The 23899-nt window shown below is 50.3% G+C and overlaps 1 protein-coding gene across 1 annotated transcript in view; it reads left to right on the top strand.

The window, feature by feature from the left end:
• mycbp2 (MYC binding protein 2) overlaps window positions 1-23899 on the top strand; it is a 76783-nt gene that overhangs the window by 25640 nt on the left and 27244 nt on the right. Inside the window, exons 16-45 of the mRNA XM_084478887.1 lie at window positions 98-202; window positions 2368-2487; window positions 2613-2694; window positions 2940-3057; window positions 3606-3964; window positions 4656-4828; window positions 5320-5445; window positions 6121-6248; window positions 6523-6614; window positions 6765-6899; window positions 7195-7278; window positions 7877-7973; window positions 8564-8756; window positions 10142-10416; window positions 11288-11509; window positions 12348-12539; window positions 13973-14179; window positions 14587-14724; window positions 15896-16074; window positions 16465-16607; window positions 17509-17609; window positions 18040-18258; window positions 18637-18859; window positions 20182-20300; window positions 20468-20555; window positions 20728-20777; window positions 20917-21089; window positions 21550-21694; window positions 22025-22321; window positions 23869-23897. Of these exons, the coding sequence (XP_084335013.1) occupies window positions 98-202; window positions 2368-2487; window positions 2613-2694; window positions 2940-3057; window positions 3606-3964; window positions 4656-4828; window positions 5320-5445; window positions 6121-6248; window positions 6523-6614; window positions 6765-6899; window positions 7195-7278; window positions 7877-7973; window positions 8564-8756; window positions 10142-10416; window positions 11288-11509; window positions 12348-12539; window positions 13973-14179; window positions 14587-14724; window positions 15896-16074; window positions 16465-16607; window positions 17509-17609; window positions 18040-18258; window positions 18637-18859; window positions 20182-20300; window positions 20468-20555; window positions 20728-20777; window positions 20917-21089; window positions 21550-21694; window positions 22025-22321; window positions 23869-23897 (4612 nt within the window). The remainder of the gene's footprint in view (window positions 1-97; window positions 203-2367; window positions 2488-2612; window positions 2695-2939; window positions 3058-3605; window positions 3965-4655; window positions 4829-5319; window positions 5446-6120; window positions 6249-6522; window positions 6615-6764; window positions 6900-7194; window positions 7279-7876; window positions 7974-8563; window positions 8757-10141; window positions 10417-11287; window positions 11510-12347; window positions 12540-13972; window positions 14180-14586; window positions 14725-15895; window positions 16075-16464; window positions 16608-17508; window positions 17610-18039; window positions 18259-18636; window positions 18860-20181; window positions 20301-20467; window positions 20556-20727; window positions 20778-20916; window positions 21090-21549; window positions 21695-22024; window positions 22322-23868; window positions 23898-23899) is intronic.

Genomic DNA, 23899 nt, shown 5'->3' with positions numbered 1-23899 from the left:
GTGTGGGTGTTGGTGCCGTGCTGTTGAATTGCCTTGTGTTTTGCCTTGTGTGTGTGTTGTGTGTGTGCGTGCATGTGAACGTTTCTTTCTCCCCCAGGCCCCCTTGTTTTCCCCGGCCCCATATTTATGAACCAGCGTGAGCAGGCCCTAGCCAGAATAAGACCCCTTCAGGCCCTAAGGCATAAGCGGGACAAGCACAAAGGTACTGCAGCGGACTTCAACTACCAACCTCACTCAACGGGTGGCAGAGTCCCACCCCCGCCGCCCTCACTTTTTTTTACCCTCCCCCTTCCCTCCCACACCCCCCCCCCCCCTCCCTCTTGACTGTCTCACCTCCCAGTTCCGGCTGCCCCGCCCTCCTCCTCCTTCTCCTCCTCCTCCTCCTCCTCCTCCTCCTCTTCCCTTACTCTCTGAAGACGGAGGCAGAAGGGGTGGGGTCAGTGTGTGTGTGTGACTGTGTGTGTGTGTGTGTGTGTGTGCGCGTGCGCGTGTCGTATTCAACATTGCTTGTACGCGTGGAGAAAGACAAACCCGTTCCAAGGACGAGCTCTCTCCACAACAAGCGCTCTTATTTTTTGAAATCTCGAACGAATCGAGTGTGTCACCTCTCACAGCACACACAGTTCATATCAGAGCGCAGGGGAAGCCCCGGAGTCCAGGGCCCGGGGGTCTGTGTTGTCGTGGTGTTGCCCCCCTACGGGGCGCATGTGGTCCGTGGTCCCCTGCATAGTGCTTCTCCTCCTTATTCATGTTTGGTCATCTTAAGTCTCAGCAGTGATCGATATCGCCCCAGCCTAACTGGATTTTGCCGCGGCTCGGTGAGACAGACGGGGCCCGCCCCGCTGCGCAGCACTAGGTGGATGAAACAGGAGGCGCCCTTTCATCAATGACAAGCAAGACTATTATGGGATACGTCTCCGAAGGCGGGGGCCCGTACGCGCGCTCCTCTCGACGGGCGTATTTTTAGCATGTGACGTCGTTGGCTATAAACAGATTTGTGTTCAAACGTGGAATAGGTGTATTTATATTCTTGTGTGTGGAGGGGGGGGGGGGATTTTGAATTTAGGAGCGGGCGTTCTTTTCGGTTTACGTTGTGCTCCCGTTTCCTGCCGGCCCTCGTGGGATTGGTCAGCTGCTTTGTGTGACCCCCACAGAGCATCCCCTTCTATTGGTCAATTCAGTGATGACCCAGAAGACCGAAACTGTAGACGTTGTCATTTTGGGGTATCAATACCCTTTGGTCTATTGATCAATGACGTGTCGTTACTGCTTAATAAATACCAATATGAGTTGCTCTCTCATAGTCAACCACATATCGGACTCGTGTGATTTGCTATTATTAAGGACAAGGATTATTAATAGACACGCATGATTTCATTGAGGGGAATAAATAAATAGAAACAAGAAGGAAAAAAAAAAAGAAGTGTTTGCAAGGCAGCTCCACTCGCCCTGATCTAGTCAGCTCAGCAAACCCTAGAGCGGGCTAGATAAGCCGGTTCCTGGTCCCCTGGCTAGCGTGCGTACGCCCTGTCATTGCTATTACCGCATGCTCCTCTGAACTCTCTCTCTGCAACACAGCGGCCGCTGAAACGCCTCTCGGGGCTGAGCAACGCCACTCTCTCTCTGCGCTTCTTTCTCCAGCAAATGACGAAACCGACCCACGCTGCCTCTCCTCACAGCTGTGGTCGTCCACACAGCGCCGCTCTCTCTCTCCGTTTCTTTTTTGATCTTCTCCGTTCTAGAGGCACTTCGCCGCCTTGTGCATTGCTGTGTGTTTTTTCATGGCTCTCGCCGCGGCTCTCTTGTGTTGTGCGTTTTCATCAGTGTCAGCGGCTCCGTTCTCCGCCGCTGTCATTGCGTCACCAGGTACGAGGAGCCGGCGTCTCTCTCCCTCTCTCCCGGGGCCCTGCAGTGTGCTGCTTAACCTTCACTCTCTGTTCTCTCCCCCCCCCTGTCCCCCCCCCCTGTGTTGACTCCACTACTGGCCCACCCACTGATACGCGCGCGCACACACGCACATGCGCGCACATGCGAATGCGGGCGCACATCCATGTGCGCATTCACACACATACACGTGCATCCTTACACACGCGTGCACACGCAGACACACACGCACGCGCAGACACGCGCGCAGACACACACACACACACACACACACACACACACACACACACACACACACACCTCTCTTTTGCCCCTCTCTTCCAGCGCCACCGCTCTGGCCCTTCGCCCTGCGTCTCCTCGCCTCGTGTTGACTGACTGTTATCTCGGCTGAACGTCTCGGCTGACCCTCTTGACTAACTCGTCCCGACTGGCTGTTTCTCCCCCCCCCACCACCCCGCCCGCCCCCCCTCCCCCCCCCTCCAGACGGCAGTAGCGAGCGCGGGGAGAAGGACGCCAGTAAGATCACGACCTACCCCCCCGGCGCGGTGCGGTTCGACTGCGAGATGCGAGCGGTGCAGGTCAGCTGTGGCTTCCACCACTCCGGTAGGTCCCCCGCCAGCGCTCTGTTGTGTGTGTGTGTGCCACACACACACACACAGTCACACGAATCAAATCGGAGGAAATTGCAATCGCAATCGTCGTTAACGGTGGTTTGGCCCCCCCCGCAGCGGTGCTGATGGAGAACGGCGACGTGTACACCTTCGGCTACGGCCAGCACGGACAGCTCGGGCACGGGGACGTCAACTCCAGGTACGACCCCCAGGATTCAGCCGGGTCAAACAGCTCCACCACACACACACACACACACACACACACACACACACACACACACACACACACACACACACACACACACACACACACACACACACACACACACACACACACACACACACACACACACACACACACATGGGGCACAGCGTGCGCCCATGTGCTGAGCCCGGCCCACCCAGCTAAACGTGTTGTTGTTGTTGTTGTGTGCTCCCTGCTAGGGGCTCTCCCACCCTGGTCCAGACGCTGCCCGGCCCCAGCGTCCAGGTGACGGCGGGCAGCAACCACACGGCCGTGCTGCTCAGCGACGGGCAGGTCTTCACCTTCGGCAGCTTCTCGGTAAGAGGAGCGACGGGAAACCGTCTCCTCCTTTCTAGCGCCTTTCTAAAAACTGCTTGTTTTTTGGTATTCTCTTCGTGAAGTCACGTGGTATCGACGTAACAAACTCCGGTATTGGTGATAGAATGTTATGGATATCGTTGAGGGTTGAATGTTTGACTCAAAAGCTATGATCCGGTATGGGAGATGTTGGCCTTTATGTGGGGTTTTTGGTCCCGTCAAATTTATTTTGGAAAGTAATCTCTCATTGGAAAGTAGTGAACTGCGCGGTGGTGACGCCAAGCCATTGTGGGCTTTACGCCGCCAAAATACACTGAAGGAATGTTATTGACCAATTAGGATCAAGTGCTCAACAAGGCTGTGGTACAACTGGCAATAAAACCCCCTTTCTCATTTCTGGAGTATATCAAAGTGAAGTTAATCAAGGAGACCGGTCTCTTAGCGCTAACGACCCTCCGTCCGTCCCCCGTTGAGTACCGAGAGTCTAGGAACACTTTTTTGACGCTCACCTACGGCGCCCCCCCCCCCCCCCCACCCCACGTTTTCAGAAAGGGCAGCTGGGCCGGCCCATCCTGGACATGCCCTACTGGAACGCCAAGCCCTCGCCCATGCCCAACATCGGCTCCAAGTACGGCCGCAAGGCCACGTGGATCGGCGCCGGCGGCGACCAGACCTTCCTGCGCATCGACGAGGCGCTCATCAACTCGCACGTCCTCGCCACCTCGGAGATCTTCGCCAGCAAGCACATCATCGGCCTGGTGCCCACCTCCGTGTCGGAGCCGCCGCCCTTCAAGTGCCTGCTCATCAACAAGCTGGACGGCAGCTGCCGCACCTTCAACGACTCGGAGCAGGAGGACCTGCAGGGCTTCGGCCTCTGCCTGGACCCCGTCTACGACGTCATCTGGAGGTCAGCGGGGGGGGCCGGGGGGTGGGGTGGGGTGGGGGGGGGCGCGTCTCCCTGGGTTGGAGGCAGGGTAGTAGTAGTATCAGCGGTAGTGGCAGTACTGGCTGTAGTAGTAGTAGTAGTAGTAGTAGTAGTAATATCAGCGGTAGTGGCAGTACTGGCTGTAGTAGGAGTAGGAGTAGTAGTAGTAATATCAGCGGTAGTGGCAGTACTGGCTGTAGTAGTAGTAGTAATATCAGCGGTAGTGGCAGTACTGGCTGTAGTAGGAGTAGGAGTAGCAGAAGTAGTGGTGGATTGTCTCCAATCCGAAAAGGTTCTGGGTTTGAATCCCAATGTCCCACGGTCTACCTGTAGGCAAACCTTGAGGAAGAGGCCTCGTCTCTGCCTGCTCGTCATCTCTCTCAAAAAGAGTCACCGCGTCGCTTTGGATAAGATGTGGGCTTAATAATAACTAGTAAATAGTGTTCTACACTTTGAGTTAATAGTCGCTTTTTAAAAAAGAAATCAATGTAGGCCAAATGCAGGCCCCACTCATAACAGTATTATAACTATCATAACACTATCACACACTGCTGTTTTGATGCAATTGTGTTCATCCTCTGTGAAAAGTAGATCTTGGGTACAATGCTCCCCCGCTTAGTGACCTTTTATTTAACCTTTGACCTTTTGACCCGGTTCTGTTCTTGGCGTCCAGGTTCCTGCCGGCCACCAGGGAGATGTGGTGCTACAACGCGGTGATCGCGGACGCCCGCGTGCCGTCGCTCACCGACCTGCAGTCCCGCTGCAGCATCCTCAGCCCCGAGCTGGCGCTGCCGTCGGGCTCCAACGCCACCACCACGCGCTCCCACGGCGCCCTGCACATCCTGGGTAACCCCCCGCTACTGATTGGGTCGATAGTATACCCGCGGTCATGTGATTCGGTCACATGGGCGTGATGGTGGATTTCAGTTACGTCAGTTAAGCGCGTTGCTCATTTGTGTGTCGCCACATTTGGATTAACTCACGGATTGAGAATTGTATATTTATCTACTGAAATGTAGAGGTCAGCTAGTTAGGTTTTATTTTGAACAAAAAGCTAATGGTTTCTCTTTTGGCATTTTTGAATAAAATAATGACAAACGTCCATATGTAACCTCCTCGAGCACTCCTGGGAGTGAAGTCCTGCCTTGGTGGAATCAATGACTGACCCTTCTCTTGACCACACCGCATATAAAGGGATCTTTCTGTACCGTGAACGTTGAACGAGGTTTGCTGAAAGCGGGCCCGTGTCTGTGCTGTGTGTGTCTGTGCTGTGCTGTGTGTGTCTGTGTCTGTGCTGCGTGTGTCTGTGTGTGTCTGTGCTGTGTGTGGCTGCGTAGGCTGCCTGGACACCCTGGCCGCCATGCAGGAGCTGAAGATGGGCGTGGCCAGTGCAGAGGAGGAGACGCAGGCGGTGATGAAGGTCTACTCCAAGGAGGACTACAGCGTGGTCAACCGCTTCGAGAGTGAGCCCGCCTTTTCCCCCCGGAACACGGCACACACACACACTCATGACCGCACCGTAACCCCCTGCTGAGATAATCCCACTTGTTCTACCTGCCCTAGGCCTGGGCGATATGGCTAAAAGACATATCACGATATAACTTGATCATATTGATCGATATCGATAACTATTGATCATTTTAATGACCTAAAAAGACTAGGAATTACCATGCTGGATTTAAACACTTCTGTTTAACACTTAATATGACCTTCCACTGTTCTTCATCGATAAATACTCCAATGTCGATACAACAATGAAAAACACTCAACTATTGTAAATAAGTACGGAACCGTGTTTGTGTAACAAACCCAGCTGCTAGAGTCAGTCCAGTCTCTTATAGATATATATTGAACATGTTTTATATTGTTATTGATCAAAAGTCTATCACGATACGATAATTTATTGTTTTATTGCCCAGGCCTAACCTGCCCTAACGCTTACGCTCCCACTATTGAAGCAGGTCAGCTGTGTGTGTGTGTCAACAGAGTTGGTCATGTTGTAGTGCGGGCTCTTACGCCGGATTCCCCAACACACACACACACACACGTTGGACCTTGTGGGGGCGGGGACTGAGAGAGGAGCTTGCGTCCGATTGGAGGATCTCACTCACGCGGCTCGTTTCTGTGATTGGTGGCAGGTCACGGAGGCGGCTGGGGCTACTCCGCCCACTCGGTGGAGGCCATCCGCTTCTGTGCGGACGCGGACACCCTGCTGGGGGGCCTGGGGCTGTTCGGGGGCCGCGGGGAGTACACGGCCAAGATCAAGGTGAGGGCCGGCCCGCGCCGCGCCTCCGGCTCTGTGGGGCCCTGGTGACCTCGGAGGAGACTCTTGTGTTTTAAATTCCCTATCGTTGACCGAACCCACTTCTTATGCTATACTCAATAACGGGCCATTTTAATATCTTAAATATTTAATTTAACCACAAATGTTCATGCGTTGCATTTAACGTTTGACCTCAGGACAAATAAAGTACGCACTCTTGTACAAATGAAGTTAATGGTTGTAAATTGTGTGTGTGTGTGTGCGCGTGTGCGCGCAGCTGTTTGAGCTGGGCCCAGACGGCGGCGACCACGAGACGGACGGGGACCTGCTGGCCGAGACGGACGTGCTGGCCTACGACTGCGCCGCCAGGTCATTAACAACCCCACCCAACCCCTCTCCTCATAACACAGCCACGCGTTCGTCCCCCTGTGTCCCCTCTCTCTCGCGTCATGCACACAAGCCCTCTATCGATGGTGCTGTGTTGTGTTGACTGACCGCATGTCACCCCCCCCCCCACAGGGAGAAGTACGCCATGATGTTTGACGAGCCGGTGCTGCTGCAGCTGGGCTGGTGGTACGTGGCCTGGGCCCGCGTGTCGGGGCCCAGCAGTGACTGCGGCTCGCACGGACAGGCGACCATCACCACCGACGACGGGTAACGCTTTTAAACATGTATCACGACTAGGGTCGCTGCGAAAAGGCTCGGGGCGGTGCACTGTGTTCTGTTGGCTCAGTGTGCCAGTGAGTCTGTCTACAGCCTTGTTGAACCACTGTTTTATTTTGTGGCGGTGCAATACGTGAACCTTTTTAAATGCATGTGACTCCTTCCACAAGTGTTGTGGAAGTGTTGTATTCACGGTGACGTCGTCGTTGAAGTCATCGCGGTCATTCTTCTTTTGTGCGTCCAGGCTTGAGTAAACAGAAAGGGTCGTTTGTGTTTCTTGGTACAGCGTGGTGTTTCAGTTCAAGAGCTCCAAGAAGTCCAACAACGGCACGGACGTGAACGCTGGACAGATCCCTCAGCTGCTCTACAGGCAAGTGTGCTCCTGACGTCCTGCTCGCCACATCTCAGACCAGAGACCAGAAGGACCTTAGGACAATGCTTAAGGAGTTTCCGAAGAAGAAATCACACAAAGTTCCTAAGAATTTACTTAAAATTTTCAGCACATGAACATCTCAATCTGACAATTTAAGAAAGGCAAACTGTTACCTTTAAAGTTAAGATTCAAATCAAGAAGAAATCTAAGATGTTTTTTTTCTGAAGAAATATCTCAGAACAAAGATGCAAACATTCTTTATTATTCTTTTATTTTTATTAGGAGGTAAGGCACATTAGAACAGGAACCAATGTTATAATTACATTGAGTATCACATCACATCCGCATCACAATTGAAAATGTAAACATATCGATAGAAATTCTGTGCACCATGATGAGTGAAGAGCAAGACACACGGTCTGCCTCCTAAGATGCAAACATTCTTAAGATATATTTCGGTGAACAGCAATTTTTCTTTCCAAGTCCATATCAAGAAAAACATATACTTTTGGGAATCTGGCCGCAGAAATTGGTCTACTATCTTGTCGTCGCAGTCTGCTGTTTTGACTGATGTTGTTACGATCCAATCACACAGGCTTCCCTCAAACGACGGCACCGCCTCCAAAGGAAAGCAGCAAACCAGTGAGCCGGTGCACATCCTGAAGCGCTCCTTCGCCCGCACCGTGTCTGTGGTGAGAGAGCACTCCTCCCCTCCAGCTTGTGGTTGTTGTTTTGGACGTCAACACATTCCTGGTGTCATGTCGTCTGCTATACTGGAGCTCTGTGTTGGCAACAGTCTCTTTACGTATGAAAACATGTATGACGCTATAACCTTGCGAGAGACAACAACCTTTCCTAAACCAACAAATTAATTATTTATAATAGTCTTGGAACAATCGATAAGCTTTTGAAAACAAAACAGAAAAATGCCGGCACTATATTGTGGCGGGCATTTATTTTTTTCCACAACCACCGAGCCTATCCACTCTTAATTAGTTCTGCACAGCAGCTATATTTACATGTGTAACCACATGGAATTAAAATATATAATCTAGTGTGTTATGGCGTTTTAAAATTTTTCACGATAAAAAAAACATATTCAACATTGATTCAACTTCAGTCGTTTTTGTACGTAAGTAGTTCACAACAATTGTACTCGTGCTTTTGATCATGCATTTCTAAATTTCTAAACAACAAAAAATGAAAAAAAGGAAACGTATCCATTGAATCTCATGCGTCTGCATCCCCCCCCCCCCCCCCCCGACCCACCCACCCACCCCAGGAGTGCTTCGACTCCCTGCTGAGCGTGCTGCACTGGAGCTGGACCACGCTGGTGCTGGGCGTGGAGGAGCTGCGTGGGCTCAAGGGCTTCCAGTACACCGCCACCCTGCTGGACCTGGAGCGGCTGCGCTTCGTGGGCACCTGCTGTCTGCGTCTGCTGCGGGTCTACATCTGCGAGATCTTCCCCATCTCGGGTGAGGCCACGGCGGAAGGGGAATGCCAGAGCTATTAACCGCCGCTGCTGCTGCTGCTGCTGCTGCTGCTGCTGCTGCTGCTGCTGCTGCTGCTGCTGCTGCTGCTGCCTGGCCGGTGGGATAGTGTAGAGGGGGTGTTGTTGTGTGAATCCCAAACAAACAACAAGGTTGTGGGCTCAAGCAGCACCAATGTTTGAAGTCTTCCCCTCTGATGAATGACGACGTGGAAAAAAAATGTATACACAGCTATGCTCTCCGGCGTAGTGCCGTAGTTTCAGATTTGCGGGGTGTACATTCATATGTTAAGTGATGGGCGAATGCTGTGTATGTCGGGCGATTGGTTTGGCTACCGGCCGGCTAGCAGCAGATTCCGATCTTTCCGCTCGATCGGCCAGCTCAGACCTCGGCTGCTGGTCCCGGTTGGGTCCGGGACGTGTTGCGGTCTGGCAACACGGACCCGGACCCAACGAGCCCCCCCCCCCCCCCCCTAGTGACCACCTTCGGTCAGCTCCCGCTTCTCTGCTTGAAATGCAAATAATCATCTACCACACTGTAGATGGTTATTTGCATTCCAAGCAGAGGTGGTGTCGATTCAACCCCGTCTCTGCAATGTTTGCATGTTGGCGTTTTGTTAAATTTCAAAACCCCAGCGCGGCGCTCCCCTTCGATCACATCGAGTTAGCAGGCCAAGAAATTCCGCTGATCCTCAGACTCTGACTCTCTGCAGAGTAGCCACGTTCAAACATTGTTACTGCAGACATGGAGGCAGGCCTCGGCTCTCCTTCCTCATACTCATCCCATCACTTCCAACAATGTGATGAGGTTTTATTTGTGGAGGGATTATAATGTCCTTGTGTTGTATTTCTGTGCTGATCTGCAGCTTTTACCGTTTAGTATGAAGCGACTTAATGTGGCCAACTGCTCACTTTCCAATTAGGACACAGGAAGAGAAGAGGCCTACAGTGAGACTAGAACCAAAAACCTTTTTAGATTGGTATTCAGGGCATACACTAAGCCGCTAGTGTCCTCTCTCTCTCTCTCTCTCTCTCTGTCTCTCTGTCTCTCTCTCTCTCTCTGTGTCTCTCTGTCTCTCTCTCTCTCTCTCTCTCTCTCTCGTTGGTCCTAATATACTGTACATCAAAACGACGTAACCACAGCCCCTCGGGCGCGCTTCATACGCCAAATTTGTAGCGTGGCGCACACTCCCGTGAAATGCTGAGTGCACAAACTGCAAACTATAAATGTCACCGGTCGTGTGTGTGTGTGTGTGTGTGTGTGTGTGTGTGCGCGCTGCCCTTCACCAACGCCGCATCACCGCGACCGTCATGCTAACCACCTCTCTCCTCTCTCCCCCCCCCCCCCCCACCCCCCACCCCAACGTACAGCCACCACCAAGGCGGTGGTGGACGAGTCCAGCCGGCTGGCGGAGTGCGTGGGCAAGACGCGCAGCCTGCTGAAGAAGATCCTGTCGGAGGGCACCGACAACTGCCTGACCAAGCTGGACAACGACCCTCAGGGCTACCTGTCCCAGCCGCTGACGCTGCTGGAGGCCGTGCTGCAGGAGTGCCACAACACCTTCACCGCCTGCTTCCACTCCTTCTACCCCACGCCGGCGCTGCAGTGGGCCTGCCTCTGCGACCTGCTCAACTGCCTGGACCAGGTGGGGGGGCGGGGTGGGTGGTGGGGGTAGTGGGGTGGGGCGCATGGCGAAGGGTGTTGGATCGTCAGCAAGGGGGGGGTTGATCTCCGTCAGGGTGGGGGAGTTGCGTTGATGTAGAGTAACATAAACGGAGACATGATGATGATGATGAAGATCTCTGCGTTTTTTTGGGATGGGATTTAGAGAAGTATGCAGATACTGACACACAAATGTAACGTACGTGTTACTGAGAATGTACGCAGCTGTAAAGTGGCCGGATCACTGGGATGTCGCACGTACGATTTCAACATGACAAGTGCACTTCTTCACACACCTGTGGGGTGACTGTTAGAAGTGAAAGTGAAATGAAACCAGAAAATGAAATCCAAACGCACCGTGCTATGAGGAGCGTGTGTTGAGTGAACGGAGGAAGTGGTGGCGCTCTACTTTTTGACAGAATAAAATAAACGAAAGAACAAAACCATCAATCAATAACAAAGAGGCAAAGATAAAAAAAAATTATCAATGTCGAAAAAGATTTACAATTCTGGAACTTAGCCACTTTATACTTTATAATTTACACTTTATACTTTACACTTTTTTATAATTTAAACTGTTTATACCGTCTATTTTGTTTGCCCTATTTGTTGTTTGTTCTGTTTGTCTTGTCCTTACTTCAGCATTTTCCCTTAGCGTCAACTTTACTTATTAGTATTAGTATTATGTATTAGTACTCTCTGTTTTTATTGCATTTTATTTACTTTTACCCTGTGTTTTCCTACCGCTGCTGGGCTATCGCAACAAATACATTTCTCCTACAGGGGAGGGGGGATTCATAAAGTCGCTTTGTATCATAGCGTAAATAAAATAAGAACCTCTCTCTCTATCACAGGACATCGCGGAGGCCAACTTCCGCACGTCCAGCAGTCGGCTGCTGGCGGCGGTCATGTCGGCCCTGTGCAACACCTCCGTCAAGCTGACCTCCATCCTGCCCATCGCCTACGACGGCGAGGTGCTGCTGCGCTCGCTGGTCAAGCAGGTGAGCACCGAAAACGACTCTGCGCTCGCTCACCGATTTCCCCTGCTGGTGGCCCACATGGAGAAGCTCAGCCACGTGAGTTCCCCCCCCCCCCCCCCCCCCCGCACTCACACCCGCAGTATTGATTCATTGGGTTGTTGTTTCTGTGGGATGACGAATGACGACATGGTGGTGGTGGTGGTGGCGGCGTCGGCTGTGTCTGTTGGGGGGGAGGGCCCTGAGGGAGGGAGAGGGTTGATGTTAGGTAGCAGGGTGTGTGTTGAGTCAGGCGTGCACGAAGAGACAGACTATATGATGTATGATGATGAATAAGTTAAGCAGCAGGGGAAAGACGAGGTGTAAATAGAATAATGTGTATAATAGACCATGCATTTAAATTAGGAGAAAAAAAAAAGTAAGGGTAATCTATGTGCACACAATGATGTGTGTATATATAAAAATACAATATATATAGTTGTAATATATACAAATAAGTTGAGCAGCAAAGCAGCAAGTCGATGTATAAACTAACAAAATACTGTTTATTGTCATATACACGGCAATTATGGAAGCAATCGCTGGCAGTGAAATTCTTGTGTCTCAGGCTCCTTCACCAGTGCAATAAAATAAAAGTATAAGAAACACTAAATAAAAGAATCAAATAAAATAAAAATATATATATATATAAAGTAAAAAAAGATATTAACTGTAATGTATAAATAGATAGATGCAGTATAAAAAAACAGGTGTCAAAATGTAAACAGAGATTTTTATACAGATGTTGACTGTTGTAAAGTGGCGTAGCGGTACATGCTCATGACCACGACCCCGCCACAGGGTAGAACCACGGTCCTAGATGTGTCTGAGGGAGGTGTGTTTTCCTTCCCTCCGGCGGTGGTTGACCCCCGTCTTGTCGGATTCCTCCCATGCCCAGACGGAGGAGAACCTGATGGGCATGACCAGCTTCAGGGAGGTCCTGGAGAAGATGCTGGTGATCGTGGTGCTGCCGGTGAGGAAGAGTCTGAGGAAGGAGGTGGAGCTGTTCTCGCCTCACCTGGTCTCCAACACCTGTGGCCTGCTGGCCTCCATCGTCTCGGAGCTCACCGCCTCCGCCCTGGGCTCAGAGGTAAACCTCGGAGAGTGTGTGTGTGTGTCTGTGCGTCTGTGCTATGTTCTGGTAACATAGTTTCATACATGATCCACCTCCGTAATCACATTCAGATCTATTAATGGACCACAATTGAATTCAGCCACCCAGCGGCCAATCCACTCAGGTCCATGATGCCACACGGACATTAACACATCGTCCGTTTCCCCCGTTCCACTCCCTGATGTCTTCCTCCTCCTCCTCCTCCTCTTCCTCCTCCTCCTCCTCTCCACCTGCCGCTGTTTTGCTGTTGGCTAGAGTTCGGTTTCTGTAAAGTCCAGCCCGTGTCTTGTCAGCAGTTGCTGTTTTTCCAGGTTGCCAAGGCAACAAGATCAAAAGGGGTAGAACATTACATAAACTGGTTTGGGTGGACGCTGAGTCATCTGGAATGTGCCTGTGTTGGGAGGAGGGGGGGTGGGGTGCATATCGGTCTATTTTTTTTTTTGCCCCTCCCGATTCATTTATCACTCCTTCTTCCTTCCTTCTTTTCATTGGCTCTGCTGCGGGTGCTGCAGTATGGACACTCTGTTCCTATTGCCATGGTTACCGCCATAGGCGTGTTGTCTTGGCAACTGCCTTCCAACGTTTACGTTTGTACCTATTTTCGGCCAGGAGAGCACCTAGGTGTCCTGTACCCCACACCCATTGGTTTACTCTTTTTTTATGATTGTACCCTTTGGCTGAGCTGTAGTCCAGGATGGACAGAGGGCAAATGGTGACCCACCTCACCCTCTGTACGGTGTGTTGATGTCTGCATCAAGGACACTGGCACCACTCTCTTGGATCTCATCCATTGACTCGGGCCGTGCAATTACTGTTTTATGTTGTTTTGGTGCTCAAGGCTGCTTAATTAAAAGGAGGATGAATGAAATGAATGAATTCATTCCTCATTCCTTTTTTCCCCATCTTGTTATAAAGAGTATAAAATAATGATAAAATAATTTTAAAAAAATGAAATTTATATTTCTTTTCAGTTATACATTTTGAAATGCGTTCACAACTCATTGACGACGGTGGTGGTGGTGGTTGACGTATTGTATCTAAAGCCGCCCGGTGTCTGTGCTCACCACCAGGTGGTAGAGATGTGAATAACTCAAATTTTTCATGATCGAATAATCAGTGGGTGGTATGAACGAATAATCGATTATTCGATGTGTGCCAACATTCACAAAGGCAGCCATGTGATATCTGCAAGAAAATCACTTAATATCTTAAACGCAAAAAAAACAAACTTTAACAGTGATCAGTGTTTGTGTTGTAATAGTGCTACAGAACCGACATTAGTTCTGTCCGTTAATTCTTGTTTATTTGAATGGGGGGAAAAAATGTTAACGGTCCAAATGTTAAAAAAGACTTTGACCCTCAGGAACGAATAATGGAATAATCTAATATTCTGACCCCATCCCCACCAGGTGGACGGGCTGAACTCGCTGCACTCGGTGAAGGCCACGCCCAACCGCTTCACCAAGACCAGCCAGGGCCGCAGCTGGAACACGGGCAACGGATCGCCCGACGCCATCTGCATGACGGTGGACAAGCCCGGCGTGGTGCTGGTGGGCTTCTGCGTCTACGGCGGCGGCGGCATCCACGAGTACGAGCTGGAGGTGCTCGCGGACGACGTGAGTCGCCCTGGAGTTAACGGAAAATTTTAACGGTTTTAACGGAAAATAATTAATGAGTAGTAAAAGTAGTTAATTATTAGTAATAATTAACAGCGGGCGCAGGGGGGCAGGATTAGTCCACTGGCTGATGCGGGCAGCATTTTTTATTTTTTTTTTCCCCCACCTGGATGTTCTCAACGGACAAATTTAGTTTCGTTTTGTTCATGAATGTTCCTTTAGTGCAGACCGGTGGGTCTCCATGGAGACGGTAAATCCGAAATTTGGTGCGGGGAAAAAAAAACAAGCTGCCGTGATGTTTTTTTTGCCTCGATAAGTCTGTATAAAAGTGAAAATGTTTGCGGGTGTGTCGTCTTTAAACCCCCCCCCCCCTCCCCCCCACCCTGTTGTGGCTCCTGCCCCTCCAGGCCCAGACGGAGCACCCCGGGGACTCGGCCCACTCCCACCGCTGGACGTCCCTGGAGCTGGTGAAGGGGACGTACAGCACCGACGACTCGCCCAGCGACATCTCGGAGATCCGCCTGGACAAGGCCGTGCCGCTCAAGGTAAGGCTGGGGCGACGGACGGACGGTCGAATTTTGATCGCGATTTTGATTTCAGAGTGAAACGCTCACCAGACTAATATAATTGAGTTGAAACTATTATTATTATTCTTTTTTTTTTTTCACAGAAATTATTGCTGGATTCATATCTGGACTTTATTTTCTATAATTTGGTGTATTTTTTTTAAGAGGAAGTTCTCATTTAGAAAGTGTTTTTTTTTTTTTTTTGGAGAGAAATTATGAATAAATGCATCATGTTTTCAAACTCAAAAATAATCGTTTGAATAATCGAGATTTCAATATTGACCAAAATAATCGTGATTATGATTTTTTTTCCATAATCGAGCAGCCCTAGCTCAAGGTGCGCCCGTCTGTTTGCCCGTCTGTTCTCAGTGAAGACCCCTATCTGGGGGGGAAGGATAGTGCAGAGGCCAACGTGTTGAGAGGGTTCACGTCGAAGGATACTTGGTTTTTATCCCCCTGATATTTGTCTACCTGTAGTACCTGAGCCGGATAGATGAACGCTCCTGCCCGGTCAAAAACCAATGTAAAGGCACTACAACTTGAGCTTGTTCCCGGACGCTACGCTGTGCCACAGCCCATTGCTCCGAACATAGGATTAGTTAAATGTACAGAATCAATTTCCCCACAGGGATTAATAAAGTATATCTTCGCTCTTCTAGACACCAACCGTACCTGCTCCGTAATAATTGAGGTTTGCTTTGGACACAAGTAGGCCTGGGCAATAAAACAATAAATTATTGTATTGTGATAGACTTTTGATCAATATCAATATAAAACATGTTCAATATATATCGATTGGACTGGACTGGACCACCGAATCTAGCAGCTGGGTTTGTTACACAAACACGGTTCCATACTTATTTACAATATTTGAGTGTTTTTCATTGTTGCGTCGACATTGGAGTATTTATCGATGAAGGTCATATTAAGTGTTAAACAGAAGTGTTTAAATCCAGCATGGTAATTCCTAGTCTCTTTAGGTCATTACAATGATCGATAGTTATCGACATCGATCAATACGATCAAGTTATATCGTGACACGTCTCTCAGCCGTATCGCCCCAGGCCTAGACACCAGTGTCCGCCCCAGAGCCAACACGGCTGGTTTGTTTTGACACTCCCCCCTCCCTCGTCCCCCGCTGTCCCACCAGGAGGGGGTGAAATACGCCGTGCGCCTGCGTAACTACGGCAGCCGCACGGCCAACGGCGACGGCGGCATGACGACGGTGCAGTGCTCGGACGGCGTGGCGTTCACCTTCAGCACCTGCAGCCTGAGCAGCAACGGCACCAACCAGACCCGCGGACAGATCCCCCAGATCCTCTACTACAGGTACAGCGCACGCACACGCACACGCACACGCACACACACACACACACACACACACACACACACACACTGGAGTCTGGCGTGCTGCCTGTCTCTCTCTGTGTCCCTTGCCCTCTCTGTCTCATCCTCCTCTCGGTCTCCATCTTTACTTTGTCTCTAGCTTACTCTGCATCTTTCTCTTTTTGTCTCTCTCTCTCACTGTCTCTCAGTCTTGGCCTCTCTGTCTACGTCGCGGTCTCTCTGTCTTATGTCTGTCTCTCTGTCTTATGTCTGTATCATAACCTCCCATTTTGTTGTTGTTGTCCTCATATATATATATATGTACACACACACACACACACACACACACACACACACACACACAAGACTTGAGTGTGCGCCCTCTGTCTGCAGGAGTGAGTATGACGGGGACCTCCAGTCTCAGCTGCTGAGCAAGGCCAACGAGGAGGACAAGAACTGCAGCCGCGCCCTCTCGGTGGTCAGCGCTGTGGTGCGCGCCGCCAAGGACCTGCTGCAGCGGGCCTTTGCTGTGGACGGTAAGGGCAGGACGTCCCGCCCCCCCGCCGGCCCCGTGTCCATGACGACCAGCTCCAAAAAAGGCCTAGCACTCAGGGACGACCGTCGGCGCTATGCTAGGCGACGCTACGCTACGCTAGGCGACGCTACGCTACGCTAGGCGACGCTACGCTAGGCGACGCTACGCTAGGCGATGCTACGCTAGGCAAGATCCAAGCCCAGTCAGGCCGAGTACCATGCTCAGAGAAGCCCATTTGAAAATCCGCTAATTAATTGAATGCACAGTTTATTTATTAGTGATTCATAAATTTGCAGCTATATATATACATATACAAATAGTTGGCGTTTTGGAATATCCCGAACACTTTGACTTGAGATACGCTCTCCTCCCTGGCGATCGGCTGCGGACAGTGCACAGAGTCAGCACAGCCTAGTGCCAAGACAGGCCGTCCCCACCGCCCAACCTGGGTCTGTGGAGGACGCCCTGCTGCGTCACGGACGTGGAGCTTCATGAGGGCCGGGCGATTCATTCAATTTTGATCGCGATTTCGATTTTAGCGTGAAACGATCGCCAGACTAATATAATTGAGTTTAAACGCATACATATCTGGACATTATTTTCTATTTGACCATTTTGTCTATTTTTTTTCAAGGGGAAATTTCACAAGTTCTCATTTACAAAGTGTTTTTTTTTTTTTTTGGAGAGAAATTATGAATAAATGTATCATGTTTTCAAACTCAAAAATAATCGTTTGAATAATCGAGATTTCAATATTGACCAAAATAAACGTGACTATGATTTTTTTTCCATAATCGAGCAGCCCTAAGCTTCATGCATGAATCTGCTGGTCGGTCGGTCGGTCGGTCGGTCGGTCAGTTGGGTTTTGGTTCTGAGGCTGAATCCTTCCTCTGCCTCTCCAGCCGACGACATCCCTGAGCTGCTGAGCTCCTCCAGCCTGTTCTCCATGCTGCTGCCCCTCATCCTGGCCTATATCGGCCCTGTGGCCGCGTCCGTGCCCAAGGTAAGACCCCCGCGCACTGGGAACGTCAGATAGACACAAAACTCTGCTCTGGGGTGTCTGTTTGCCTTCCACGGAGCGTCATCGTCGTTTCTGGTTTTTGTATCAATCAGCAGTATCAAATTTGACAGTAATTAAGGGCCGGAATTGAAGCACTGCCTCGCCCCTACTTAGTGCTCAAACTCATTCATATTTAATCCTTAATGACTATTTAATTGCATATAATTGTCAGCCAGAACCTTGTAAAATAGATAACATGATGATGAACACGCCACTGAGATCGTAACCCAACCAAGAAAAAAAAGATAACAAGAATATGACTAAGTGATGACTAAGACTGACTAAGAATGAGGCGGGCGACCTCAGTGGGGATGTAAGGTAGCTGACCCTTTTGTAGTTCTTTAATCCTGCGGTTCTTCCTCCTTCTCCAAAGGCTGCTGTGGAGGTCTTCGGCCTGGTCCAGGATCTGCTGCCTTCTGTCGCCGCTCTGAACAAGAAATACGCCCCGCCCACCTTTAACCCCAACCAATCGACGGACAGCACCACTGGCAACCAGCCTGAGCAGGGCCTGTCCGCCTGCACCACCTCCAGCAACTACTCTGTGATCGAGAGCGACCACCCGTACAAGCAGGCCGGGGTGACACAGTACAAGGTGAAGATCCTTCTTCTTCTTTTCGGGTTACTTGTTAATAACTCAAATTAAGTAAAACTTGTATTCAATTAAGATCAATAAATCTAACATAAATGTGTGTCCCATGCATTTCCCAAAATGTACTTTTCAAATGTCATATATTTTACCTGCCAGAATGAAAAATCTAGGCCCCAAGCTATTGCTTTAATATATAACCCTGAATTTTCGGTCCTGTCAGATCTCTGGCCCTGGTCCCATGTACTGAAATTATTAGGCTACATCTGAATGTCAATGTCAACTTATTTCCTCCTTGCTTCACCCTCTTCATCTCCCTCCCCTTCTCCCTCCCTCCCTCCCTCCCTCCCTCCCTCCCTCCCTCCCCCCCCTCCCTCCCTCCAGGTGTCCTTCCCAGAATGCATCCGCTGGACCAGCATCGAGTTCGACCCCCAGTGCGGCACGGCCCAGCCGGAGGACGTCCTGCGCCTCTTCATCCCCAGCCGCACCCTGCACCTCTCCAGCCTGGCCGCCAAGCCGCCGGCGCAGGACACCATCAACACCTGGATCGAGCTCAGGAAGTTCTCCGGCGCCACCGGCTGGCCCACCACCGTGCTGGTGCTGCCTGGTAAGATGGTAACATGGGAGGGGTGTTCCTTATTCCTCCAGCGTATAGTCTGATCCATGGGGGAGGGGGGGGGCGTTCCTTATTCCTCCAGCGTATAGACTGATCCATGGGGGAGGGGGGGGGCGTTCCTTATTCCTCCAGCGTATAGACTGATCCATGGGGGAGGCGTTCCTTATTCCTCCAGCGTATAGTCTGATCCATGGGGGAGGGGGGGGGCGTTCCTTATTCCTCCAGCGTATAGACTGATCCATGGGGGAGGCGTTCCTTATTCCTCCAGCGTATAGTCTGATCCATGGGGGGGGCGTTCCTTATTCCTCCAGCGTATAGACTGATCCATGGGGGGGGGGGGGCGTTCCTTATTCCTCCAGCGTATAGACTGATCCATGGGGGGGGGGGGGGGCGTTCCTTATTCCTCCAGCGTATAGACTGATCCATGGGGGGGCGTTCCTTATTCCTCCAGCGTATAGACTGATCCATGGGGGGGGCGTTCCTTATTCCTCCAGCGTATAGACTGATCCATGGGGGGGGCGTTCCTTATTCCTCCAGCGTATAGACTGATCCATGGGGGAGGCGTTCCTTATTCCTCCAGCGTATAGACTGATCCATGGGAGTCGTTCATAGCTTGTTCCTCCAGCGTATAGACTGATCCATGGGAGTCGTTCATAGCTTGTTCCTCCAGTGTATAGACTGATCCATGGGAGTCGTTCATAGCTTGTTCCTTCAGCGTATAGACTGATCCATGGGAGTCGTTCATAGCTTGTTCCTTCAGCGTATAGACTGATCCATGGGAGTCGTTCATAGCTTGTTCCTTCAGCGTATAGACTGATCCATGGGAGTCGTTCATAGCTTGTTCCTTCAGCGTATAGACTGATCCATGGGAGTCGTTCATAGCTTGTTCCTTCAGCGTATAGACTGATCCATGGGAGACGTTCATAGCTTGTTCCTTCAGCGTATAGACTGATCCATGGGAGTCGTTCATAGCTTATTCCTTCAGAGAATAAACAGCTGGGGAAAAATAAATATTTTCAGAATAAGTGGTGTCATGCTGCATATTTAGTCATGGGAAAAACCATTGATGCCTATTCAGAGAACCACTCAGAGGAAACAATCTAATCCGACTTGACACATCTCTGTCCTCCTTCTCTGTGCTCGGATCTGATCAACAAACAACAAAGTTGTACCCAAAACACGCCCCCCCCGTCCACCCTCCCCTCCTACTCCCATTCATCCTCCCCTCCTACTCCCCCGTTAACCCGTGAGAACTGGCTCTCGCCCCCGCGCCTCACCTTGTCGTGACAAACGCCCCCTGTGTCTGCTTACAGGAAACGAAGTACTGTTTTCTCTGGAAACGGCCTCGGATTACGTGAAAGACGAGAAGGCCTGCTTCTATGGCTTCAAGTGCGTGGCGGTGGGGTACGAGTTCAACCCCGGACTGGATGAGGTGAGGTGTTTTTTGTGATAAAGAGGTCATTAGCTCATCTGGGCTGTTTGGTGCAGTAGCCTGCGGGGGGGGCGGGGGGGGGGAACAAAGTGTTTGGCCCGGAAAGGAAACCAAAAACCACCGCCGGTTGTTCCAAATCTTCTGTGTGTCTCTGTGTGTGTTTTCAGGGTATTATTCAGCTGGAGAAGGAGCTGGCCTACTTGGGTAGTGTCTGTGCTGCTGCTCTCATGAAGAAGGATCTGGCTCTGCCTATAGGTGAGGAAACGCATGAAAGAAAGAGTGGGAGATTCACAGATGCACTGGCCTGGCACGCGCACGCACGCACGCACGCACGCACGCACACGCGCGCACACATGCTTAACTCATCTGTGTGAGTCGCCGTGCTGATTCTATTTCTAACCCACATTAAAATCCTGTCTTTTCCCAGGGAATGAATTGGAGGAAGATCTTGAGATCCTCGAGGAGGCATCGCTACAGGTATCTACGTCGTTTCCTCGGTCCAAAGACCTCCTCTTCCCCCTCACATAAATCCACGTGGTTCACATTCCGAACACAGTACTGCTTGTCCTTCCAGCGTTCTCATCTCTCGCCCCTCTCTTGGCCCCCCTTCTTCCAGGTGTGTAAGTCCCACTCTGGGATCCTGGGCAAGGGGCTGGCCCTGTCCCACTCGCCCACCATCCTGGAGGCCCTGGAGGGCAACCTGCCCCTCCACCTGCAGACCAACGAGCACTCCTTCCTGGAGGACTTCATCACCTGCGTCCAGACCTCCAGCGGAGGACGGCTGGCCAGGTATGCCTGGGGGTGGCCCACGGCTCATGACTCTGTTGTGGAAACAACCAATCGTTAATTGGTTAATTGGGCAACCTGTTAATGTAGAGGACACCCAAGCAAAACAAACAAGGAAACGGATGGAGTCACCTATTGAGTATCCGGGATTATGGCTGGGTGATTCTCTAGATCAGCGTTCACGACCTGTTTGGGGCTAAGCCACACCACGATCCCAACCATAGGTTTAAGTCACACCGTCTTGAAGTTGGAAGGCGTGATTATGAAAAATGTCACACACATATAACCAAGGATTTTGTATCTCGGTGTGCTGAGACTGAGATTTTTTGTCAATTTTCATAAAATGCCACACCTCCTTCCCGACTTCCCGGTCGGGAACACACGGCGCTCCGTGTCCTCACAGTGGCCTCACTGCATCCTCACCACATCCTCACCGCGTCCCCTCTCTGTCCCTCTCCCCCAGGTGGCTGCAGCCCGACTCGTACGCCGACCCCCAGAAGACCTCCCTCATCCTGAACAAGGACGACATCCGCTGCGGCTGGCCGGCCACCGTGGCGGTGCAGACCAAGGACCAGTACGGGGAGGTGGTGCACGTCCCCAACATGAAGGTCAGGGCGACCGGGGGCCAGCGCCCCTCCAGATTGGAGAGGCTGGAGAACGCGTTCTGATACGATGTGTGGTGTGATTCTGTAACAATGTTACGATATGTTATTATTATTTTGGGCGGTTTTATCTCTTGCGTGGTGTGTGTCACGTCTTCCATTGGTTTTTAACTGAACAAAACCTCCAGCAGTGTATAAATAAATATTTTTCAGAATAGCCTAGTGTCATGCATATTTATTTAAAGTGAATTATTCAAACTTACACCGCAGAGTCAAAGAATCGTGACACCCTTATGAATTATGCTTTTTATTCCTCCTCCTCCTCCGCCCGCCCAGGTGGAGGTGAAGGCGGTGCCCGTGTCGCAGAAGAAGTCCATGCAGCAGGAGAACACGTGCGGCAAGAAGCTCCAGCGGCTCCCGGGGACCGCCGCCATCAACGCCGCCAACGCCGCCTCCTCCTCCTCCTCCTCCTCCTCTTCCTCCTCCTCCTGCTCCGTCTCCTCCAACTCCTGCTCCTCCTCGCTGTCCGGCGCCGACCTGACCTTCGGGGGCCTGCCCACGCCCCGGCTGGAGGCCACCTACGAGCCCGTCATCGTCAAGGAGGCTCGCTACATCGCCATCACCATGATGAAGGTGAGCTCCCCCTAGCGACGGTCGCTAGGACCCACAGCGGGCGGTAAAGCAACCGCAGGCAAAGGAAGGACTGTTGTCACTTTGTGTGTTTGGCACTATTTTAAATTGTATTTTAAGCATATATAAACAGCAAGTGTTTAAAACTGATAGTATTAGAAAACAAATTAGAAAATAATAAGTTTACGGTGAGAAGAATTACAGAAATACGTAGATGATGCAAAACGAAGGAGATAATGAAGACTAAAAAGGGATGTGAAATAATATTCTAAAGGGACACTGAACCCTGAAACCCGCTACAGAGTATTCACCCCCTGAGCTCTCAGGGGACTCGAACCAAGGGGACTCAAACCATTAAACACAAAACCATGGACTAAAACTGCTGACAGTGTTATTGTCGCCAAGGTTTTCTGGGAGAGAATCCCAGAGCTTAAGGGCAACGGAAACTATAAGCAGATTCCCCACTTGTCACCCGGGTTTCCAGGAATAGCCAGCATACTGCTGTCAGATGACCGCAGTGACCCAGCCGGGATATATACTTTACTGTCGCATCCCGGAGATAAAGTCAAGACCAGGATGACATTTAACTATGATTTAAAAGAATATAAAAATAATTTCTTAAAGATGCGGCGACTAAGGAAGGGATTGCAGAGCAGGGAAATAGGATTCCTCCTCATATTGTGTGTCAGAATTTTAGCAGCAGCTTCTGAACTCATTTCAGGTTCATGGTGGATTTCCTGGGTAGGCCAGATAAAAGTGCATCGCAATAATCCAGTCTGCGAGACACGAAAGTGTTTTGTTTTTCAATGTTGGCAATGGAGATAATGTCACGTACTTGAGAGACATCGCTGAGGTGTTAATCGGCTGTTTTTGCAGACAGTACTGATGTGGTATTTGAACTTGCGTAACTGTCGCAGATCATTTGTGGTTTCCTGATGTGGTTTTTGGCCTTCAGACTCACAGAGTCTTAAGTAGAGTAACAAATCATTTTACTATTATATTTTACTATTATTTCCAAGAACAAGGACCTTTCCGTCTTGTGTTTGCGGGGGAAAACTGCGGGGAATCCACACGTTTGTCATTCATACTGTCAAGTTCGGAGCTCCGCTTGTGGAACATTATTGAAAAGAATTGTCACCTGTCACCTCGGGCTGGGTGATTAATCGAATTTTGATCGCGATTTCGATTTCAGAGTGAAACGATCACCAAACTAATATAATCGAGTTGAAGCGATATAAATAAATAAAAAAAATGTATAGAAATTGCAGAACAGCTGGATTCATATCTGGACATTATTTTCTATTTGACCATTTTGTGTATATTTTTTAAGGGGAAATTTCAAAGTTCTCATTTACAAAGTGTTTTTTTTTTGGAGAGAAATTATGAATAAATGCATCATGTTTTCAAGCTCAAAAATAATCGTTTGAATAATCGAGATTTCAATATTGACCAAAATAATCGTGTGTCACCTCTTTTGTTGTATTCCCCCCCATTGACCTTACAACCCTTGAACTCCCCCCCCACACTTCTGTTGTGATCTCCCTTTCCAGGCTTATGAAAACTACTCTTTCGAGGAGCTGC

Source organism: Micromesistius poutassou, assembly GCF_964030765.1.
Source record: "Micromesistius poutassou genome assembly, chromosome: 14".
In the NCBI taxonomy this organism is placed as follows: Eukaryota; Metazoa; Chordata; class Actinopteri; order Gadiformes; family Gadidae; genus Micromesistius; species Micromesistius poutassou.
The sequence above is the reverse complement of the archived record's forward strand: the minus strand, read 5'-3'. Positions and strand labels throughout refer to the sequence as shown.